Source organism: Embiotoca jacksoni, unplaced genomic scaffold (genome assembly GCF_022577435.1).
Source record: "Embiotoca jacksoni isolate LCO1_2020_lvr unplaced genomic scaffold, fEmbJac1.0.p SCAF_31, whole genome shotgun sequence".
Lineage (NCBI taxonomy): Eukaryota > Metazoa > Chordata > Actinopteri > Embiotocidae > Embiotoca > Embiotoca jacksoni.
In genome coordinates this window covers 3,708,147-3,717,046 of record NW_027185383.1, presented here as the reverse complement: position 1 = coordinate 3,717,046, position 8,900 = coordinate 3,708,147, and the positions used below count along the sequence as shown (strand labels likewise).

The window sequence follows — 8,900 nt, the reverse complement described above, 5'->3', positions numbered from 1 at the left end:
ACAAGGAAAAGATGAGACTAGTCGCATTCTGGGAAATATAAGATCCCGTTTTTCCAGGTTGTGGTTTTGGCTTTTTAGCGAGTCCCCCAACTTTATTGACCTGCAGTAATAAATAACTGGAGCACCCCTTTAAGAGCAGACATCTTCATGACTGTTATGTGTGATCACCAAATGTTGATGTTTAACGTAGCCAGCAGTGTTGAAATCATTTGATTTTTTATTTTTTTAACTGACTAATCAGCCTTATATTGCCTGCGTGTTTGATTTTTGCCTCCAATGATGATAAATAATTCATAATATAGTGATGTTGAGTCAAGAGAGGACTTTACAGCGATCATCAGAGGATAATGAGATAAAAATGGGTTTTTAGCGTGTTTGTTTTTCTTCTTTCAGACGTGGCGCTCCGAGGGCTTCATGGCCCTCTACAAGGGCTTCTTCCCCAACTGGCTCCGCCTGGGACCCTGGAACATCATCGTATCCTTTCAACCGCCTCATTAAGGCACCGCTCTGTTTACACACATCCTCCGTGATGTAACATCTTGTGAACTGCAGAAATCAGCGGGGAAAGTTACATTCAGCATTACGTGACATTCTATTGTTTCTGGGAGGAAGCTTAGTTTAATGCTCGCTAACTCTTTTATGTAACTTGGTGAAACTACTACCCCACTGCCACCCGGTTCGAGGCCCTCAGTGGGGTAGTGAGGCAGTAGATTCACCAAGTTACATAAAAGAGTTAGCAGGAAACGGTGTGGGGAGAGGGATCTTTAGATTAAGAAGTTTTTGCAGGCTGGCAGATACTCATCATGCTCAACCCAGGCCTGAAAGATGTAATGAGATTGCTGATTTGTTGCAGCAGAATAGACTGCGCTAACAAGGGAGGCTTTGAGCTGAAATGCAAATGGAGCCAAATTTCCTCCTTGTGCTTCCCGTTCTGCTCAACACTCCTCTTCATGCTGACGTTCCTTTAACTCCACGTTCAGTTCTTCCTCACTTATGAGCAGCTGAAGAAGCTCGACGTGTGATCGGCAGAACAAAACGGAGACGAAGAAACGCGTGTGAGCGTACGCCTCCGATACAAGGACCAAAAATCAGGGAATGGCTGGAAGGTGACGGAACCAACGGGGGAACAAATGTCGACCTTTGTTCAGGGGTAGCACGAGGATTTGCCCAATTCATGTTTGGGCCCTGTTTATTTCTGTCTCCAGAAGCCTGAGGCAACTGTGGGAGGGACTGTGACACACACACAAACAACTCATATTTGATGTTTCATCTCATCCAAAGACTTAACCACTCATTTCTATTTGATATCGACCCCTCAGATTCGTCAAACCTAATTTACTGACTGTGAAATTGGAGAAACTTTTAGTTGGTCCAGACACTTTGTTTATCCAAGTCCCAAGCTGATTTAAAAACAACTCTGGGTTTTCCAGACGTCTTTGCTTAAAGTGCTCTCCAAACTGAGTGCCTTAGTTTGTGATACATGTGGTTTAAGCCTGAGCTGCATACGGACTGAGAATGTTTGCGTGCATGAGGTGACAAACCTGGACAAGGATCTGGTGTTTTTCATTAATTTTTGTCTATATACATTTCTAAATTGAGAGATTGCGGTGAGGAAAGGTGACATTATTTATTATTGTCAGTGTCCCTGTTTTTTTTTTTGTTTTTTTTACAGACTAAAGAGCCAGGAATACATCTTGGTGCACTGTAATGAATAACGGTTACATAAACAGCCCATTGCGGGTGCTTGTACACATCACGTATGTGGCGAGACGAGTGGTATCTCATGCGCAAGTGGGCGCAGTAAATATAACCTTGGGCAGCTGAGGGGTTGACACTGCTCTTCTGGTCCTTGCGTTATCATATACGTTACAAATGCAGACGTTATGTAAACCTACATATTAAACCTCACGCATTTCTAAGTTCAGACCACTGGGACAGATTAGGTGGACTGCACATGATCCGCAGTCGACTCAAGTGTATTTTCCGATACTGTATTTGCACACCCGTGAACTTTCAGTGTAAGGAATGAATAGGTTGCTGGCTGGTGTGTGTGTGTGTGTGTGTGTGTGTGTGTGTGTGTGTGTGTGTGTGTGTGTGTGTGTGTGTGTGTGAGCTGTCGCTGCTGCCAGTGTCATTTATTTTTTGTTATATTTCTGAGGTTGTTGTAAATGCTGCTGTAGTCCTGGATATTTTAAATAAAATGGGGAGGGTGAAAAAACAACAACACTTTGTCGGTGTTTTGCTTCGTAGACACCACAGTGTGGCGCTGTGGAGCTGCATGTTCACCAACCACAACTCGACCCAGTTGAAAACACCAATAGCTTGTTTTGAGTTTTTTGAAAAATCCCAGCCCTCAACTTTGAGGCCACAAATCTAGCACAGTGGTGTTTCTGAGGGATTGCCCAGCTCCTTTCAAACACATGCATGTTCCCACTGCATCCCACAAACTTATGAATTTTTCAGAGGGGAATCTAAGATGTAATTGTTATATTTCTGTGGGTAAATTCCCAGTTTTCCTTCATCAGAGCTGTTTGAGGAGACGACGGGAGCTCCAGGGAGCGGAGAGGGAAGTGTTGCAGCGCACTCTCTCGCAGTCTCTGTGTGGATCTGTGCCTCGCTGTTTTATTTAGGGACTATCACCATGGGACTTATTACTTGTGTGCGAACTGTTATTGTTGTATCTGCTTCATCTAAGCCACCGTGAGTTGTGCTGCCACGTTCCCGTTGATGTGAAAAGCATGGCTGCGTCGAATAACTCGATTCCAAACAACACCACAGAGCATGATGGAGGAGCTGTAGACCTGAGGGGCGCCGTGCTCCGCAAACACCAGCTCACATCTATGTCAGATCAAGGCAGGATCTCGCACTGCCCATAAGGCGAGTTGGAAAAAGAGAATAAGAATAATGTGAGGCTCGTGCCAGGATTTGGCATCTATAAGTTGGCATTATAGCGTGCTGCCTGGCATCCCGTCCCTGGCACAGTCCTCCACAAGCTGGACAAGTATGGCCACAGGGGATTCCAGCAGTCACAGACATGCTACATTATGGGTATTATTTGCTGCCTGGCCCAAGGGTGCAGAGGGGCTGGCTCTTTTGTGTTCCAGGGATCAGAGTGCGCTTTTGTGTCGAAGGGATAAAGCTCCACTCAGCTCCAAACACCCTGCCCTTTCTCTCTCCTTCGTTTTTGTTCTTGCAGCCCGTCTCTCAGATGAAAATGTTGCAACCCACAGATGAATAAGTGGATGGATAATGAACGAGCGGATGGAAATGTAGACAAGGAGACGAATCTATCACAGTCTGTTGATCCATTTGGAACAAGGACTGTGCTGCTTCCGGGCTCCGCAGTGCTGACAAAGAAAGAGGCCGATTGCCATTTCTTTTTGGGACAGAAACGTTTTTCTTGATGCTCAGAAAACGCCTGAGTGCTTAGTTTGGGTATAATGAACGATTCTCCCTCCTGAAAACACATTGTTTACCGGACATAGATTTGGTATAACATCAAAATCCGTTGCTCAGGAGGCTATCTGAAACATCTTTCTCTTGGAGAAAAAAAAGTGCAGCCTTCTTTAATTTGAAGCTGTGCCTGTAGTAACTATTTGGATGAATTGCCCAGCTATGCCGGGCCCGTGAAGAACACACTGACAAAGTGAGGGTTTAAAACAAGGGAGAACTCTTGCGAAGATGCCAAGTGATGCTTTAGATACTTATTTTCCTGCACAACAACACAGATAATTCAATGGTGCATTTCAGAAAGAGAAAAATCATTGCAAGTTGCTGCAGGAAAAAGAACACAAATAGCTGGAGTCAGTTAGCTCAGTATAAATCCTGGAGACAGTTTAATGAGTGAGAAATCAGAAAAAAATGTGACAACAACAGTTCACTGCTTTATGGAGTTATTTGACAAAACTAGTTTTTGGTCGGGCAATTAAAAGCCCAGAAGTATTCAGCACATAAACCCCAGTAAAACTGCAGTTCTTTTCATTTTTACACTTCGGTTTTGACACAGTTTAAACAAACAAGATCATGTGCTCATTAGTTAGATTGATACACTAAGGTGAACTTTGTTACCTTGGACAGGGACGGGTTAGTAGATGCGCTCAGAATCATGTAGGCCACCTTGTCTTTTTACTTTCAGTACGTACTACAGCTACTGTTACAAAGTATGTAATGCTGCATGCAGTATGTTTACGATTTGGACATACTCCTTTTTCATAAAACTTTGTTGTCATATCTGTTGCAATGGGTAGAGCGACATTTGAAGGAAAAGGAAAAAAAGAGGTGATTTTTAATGAGTGATTACACCTAATGTTACACTCAAGTGACTACCAACAGTAACGTCACCCATTGGTGTGTGAACGGCCGTTTTAGGTATTTTGGCTGTTGCCATCTTGCTTTTTTGGAGCCAGAAGAGACAATATGCAATCTGTGGAGGAATGAGCTGTGGATCTGACTCAATCTGATTGGGAACCTGAGAGCACTATGCCCGCCCACCTATAGCCATAGGCGCTTTCTGGGGCCTAATATTGAATAAATGAATGAATTATTTTCAGATGGCACACCAGAAAACTAATGAGAAATAATTACTTCATCAAATAACACCATAATGACTCATGGAAAAAAAATTATTGTCTGTGTCCTTAAGGAGAGAAGTTGAATGGGAGTCTATGGAGCTGGAGCCTTTTTGGAGCCAATCCCCAGAAACCCTTGATGGTAATGCAGTTTAAAGCACTTCCACATAGGCCTTAATTTTCAGACCTGGAAGAGACATCCACTTTTATTATGGTCACACTTCTTTTTCATGCCTCTTCCTCTTTTTTTTGTTCTTCCTTTTGTGAATCGCAACCAGGTGGAGCGTTCGCGCTACTAACTCTCTTAGCAGCTCAGCCGATGTGCCGTATCTTCCGAGGACTGTGGGGGAGAGCAGCCAGAGAAGCATGCTGGCCTGCATACTGCAAAATACGATCGAATGCAGTATGACATCATGGTATTTTGGAAATACTGCATTTCATATGCTATGTATTGGGACATATTAAATCTTTTTACATACGAAATAGTGTGGCAGTATGGGTATTGGAACAGACAGCCTGTTTCTAGTCCAGATGCTAAACTAAGCTAAGCTGCTGTATCTTAATATTTAGCATGCAGACATGAGGATGGTAAGCATATAGCCCCAAATGTCTATGTATTCGTGTCCCTGTTGAGAAACTACAGGGACACTGTGGTAACATTTCCATTCAAATGTAGTGCAAAAAACATAGAAATATCAGGAGGAAAATTTGGCTGCAAGATAAACACTTGGTGGTTCAAATTTTCCACCATTAGATTGTTGCAGAAGGCAATGAGATGATGTAAGTAAAATCTAAAATGTCAGATGGAAACAAGGCATTTTTGTTCTTTCATAAAAAATGTTGTCTCTTTGAAACAGTTTACAATTAAGTCACATGCTTCCTGTAGGCCATGATTCATTTGCTAAGCCTGTTTCTACTGCATGAGCCCCACTCTGTTTTTATCAGTCCACTAACTTTGCCCGCTTCGTCCTCAGTGTAAAGACTTCTTTGCGTAAAATTGCTGGTGTTTCCACTCAGACTATTTTTTACGTAGGCTATATATAAATTAAAAATGCACATGAAAGCATTGGGATGTGGAAATGCACTTTTACGAGTTTCCTCTGTTGCAGTGTCTTCACTCTGCCACTTTGTCGGCTGGCTGTCTCATTATCATCAATAAGACACCATTTGAGAAAAGTGCCTCCGTTTCTTGTCTGTCACACCCATAAACATGCTCAAGTGCTTGAGTCGACAATTCATGTTGACTAAAACTCCTCATCCAAACAAACAACAGGCGCTCTAAAGCACAGTACAGTCGACCTACATTTACACCCCACTGGAAGGGGACTGGGACCCCGGGGACACAGGATCACAAGGATGAGCCGCTGGTAATGCTGCTCCATTGTTCCATTAAGATGGGAACAGGCCAACAGAGTGAATGTTAAAGGAGATAAAGTGAAGCGAGATTTGTTCTACATGCCGACTTCTTTGACTCAACGGCTCCAAGAGTCAGCGAAAGTGAAGTTCTGCCACTTGTGGTGCCTCTTTAATACACTTTGACGTCTACAAAAGTTCATTGACCTTCTAGTGTGTTCTGCTGTTTAGAAAAGAACAGTTTGACATTTAGAGTAGAGTTAGATAAGAAGACATGAGAGATGTAGAGTTAGATGATAAAGAGTACCGCTGTTTGGGGGGTTGATAAGAAACTGCAGCTTGGAGACTGTCAGCTTAGTTAGCATAAAGACTAGAAACAACAAGCTTTAGCAAAGGTAAAAATTTAAAAAAAAAAAACACAAACACACCTGTTCACTGCTTTAAAGCTTATAAATGTACTTGTTTATTTGTTTTTTTTAATGTACAAAAACCGAAGTGTAAAACAGTTTAGTTGTACTTTTTAAGATAAGCTAAGATCTTATCTGTAGTTTCATATTTACTGAAGACACAAGAGTGGTGTGGAGCCTCCCATTTAACTCCCTGCAAGAAGGTAAATTCACATTTCTCAAAGTGTTGTATGTGTCTGGAGGGGTTTACAGAGTGTCTCTGCTGCTAACAGGTGTATGAATGTATTCCACTTAGTCATTTTATGTAGCCTTTAAGACATTTAGGGCCTGATTTACTAAGATCTCAAATAAAGGGTACGAACTTGCATGTTTTTTTCCAAAGGTTTTTGCAAATTTATTTTGCACCCGTCTTGCGAGTATTTGTATCACTGATATCAGGTGCAATTCTCTGTATTTAAATAAGGGGTCTGCGTGTGTTAACGTGATTCCAGCCATGAAAAACAGAACGAGCGCAAAAGGAAAAATAACTCTGGTCCCATTGAAATTAAGAAATATATAATATATATATATATATATAGTGTAGCGAGTCAGGAAATGTCCCTCCTGAGCTACTGTAGGTGCAGGCAGGCCTTGGCATCTCCTACTTCCTGGTTCACTCATTAGGCAGAGTATAAAAGCTGCACAGAATGAGCTGTTGTCAGCCTGCATTGAGGATCCATAGTGATCTGGTAGGTGTTTTTAGGTTTCAGTCTTTAAGTTAAGTTATGCTGTTAGTGGTTATTGTTTGTTTGTTTGTTTGTACCCCAGCTCCAGCTCCTCAGGGAGGTCCAAACCAGGTGTGACCCTGCCCAGATGAAGGAGGCGCAACATATGGGCTAGACTTGAAAGCCACTGCTGTTTTGTTTTGTTTCATTTAGTTGGAGGACTTTTGTTGATGTTAGTTTCATGTGTTTTAACTAAACTGTGTTTGGTATTTCCCCCAAGACTATTGCTCTCCATAAAATTGTATTTTTGTCAAGTTTGATTGTCCTGTTTTCTTTTAGGAGTGCTCGGTGCTGGCAGCAGCGTGGCTGCCCAGATGTGGTGGGTCTGGTGACTGGGTCTCTCACCTGCTCCTCACATTCTCAGTTGTGTGGCTGATGGTATTTTCTTTTTGTCTTACACCTCCTTTCAGTATTTGCATGCTGTTTTTTTTTTTTTTTTTTTTTTACCGTTATATTCTTAAAATTGTTTAAATAAACATTTGTAATCTTGGGGGAATCCTTTGCCTCAGTACATTGTTTTCTGTCACTTGTGGATCCGCGGTTGTTCTATCTAAAGTCTAAGAGGAAATAACCCACCCTGCGGTACCGGTGGTCACCAATGGCAATAACAAAACGTTATATGGGAAATTATCAGCAAGGCAGTCAATAATGTGGGGAAAAACAAAAAGGCTTCATAATAAAAACGTCAGCAAATAAAACAGGAAGGACGGTGGATGAGATCCTCTAACAAACACCGATCAGCAGGTTCAGATCTTTCTGTGATGAGCAGGTGACTTTTCATTCAGTGCCTCGCGGGTGCTCGTGAACTTTATGAAGCTACCTGTGAATTCTGCGGGACACATTCAGGACCTGTGACAACACACCTGAATAACGGGACTGGGTGGGATGAACCAGAGGCAGAAAAATGCTGAGTCGTAAGAAGTTTTTGAATTGCTGCATTTCGTGGCTCCTCCTTGTTGTTGGCTGTCAATCATCATTCAGTTTATTCAATGAATCAGAAATATCATCGCTGGACAAACGATACGTTTGAATAATTTTTCCCTCTGTCATCTCAAACATGTTTCCACGGGTGTAAAACCTCGTTCTCTACGTATTCTTTAGATTCTCTGCGTCTCCTTCTCACCAATAAGAGCAGCCGTCTCTCCAGATGTGCTCACCTGATTAATACCTTCCTTTCAGTCGTGTTTCTACTTTCAGTTTGAGTAAATGTCGTTGCCGGTAATAAATGTGTATTTGCATGTTCCCTCCCCGTATTTTGCACCTTCAAGCAGAAACGCCCAATATTACATATGCATGCGGGCAAACACGCAAAATGGACAACGTGTTAAATTGCACATTTGAAAGGGGCAACCCTCAATGCACGTCGTCAGTAAATCTGTTTGGATATTTGTTTGCAGGTGGTGTGGAGATGGCACGTGACTTTACACACGCATACCTTTAGTAAATCAGGCCCTATGTGTATTCCACTCTGTCTGTTTGAGAATGTGTGTGTGACATAGACTGAATATAAAAAGGGACTACCCTCTTGGTCTGAAAAATGAAGCTGATGTGGAAGTGCCTAAAAGTGCAATACCACTGAGAGCCCCTAGAGGCAGGCTCCAAAAAACAACAACCAAGGCTCCATAGATTCCCATTTAACTTCGCTCATGAAATATTAAGTCAATAACTTTTTTTGTCACGAGTTATTAAGATGTCATTTACATTTTGTTGTGTTTCTGGTTTGTTTGACAGATCTGTGGTTCAGTCAGGTTTTTGCTAAAGGTGGGCAGGCTTGGTGTCCTTGTGTTCCCAGTGACAATCAGATCCAG

At 42.3% G+C, this 8,900-nt stretch overlaps 1 protein-coding gene across 3 annotated transcripts in view; it reads left to right on the top strand.

Moving 5' to 3' along the window:
• LOC138207397 (kidney mitochondrial carrier protein 1-like) overlaps positions 1-2,224 on the top strand; it is a 6,198-nt gene extending 3,974 nt beyond the window's left edge. For all 3 annotated transcript variants that reach the window (XM_069164594.1, XM_069164595.1, XM_069164596.1), the window contains 2 exons: positions 394-474; positions 981-2,224. In XM_069164594.1, the coding sequence (XP_069020695.1) occupies positions 394-474; positions 981-1,022 (123 nt within the window). In that variant the 3' untranslated portion in view covers positions 1,023-2,224. The remainder of the gene's footprint in view (positions 1-393; positions 475-980) is intronic.
• Positions 2,225-8,900: the final 6,676 nt, after the last annotated feature.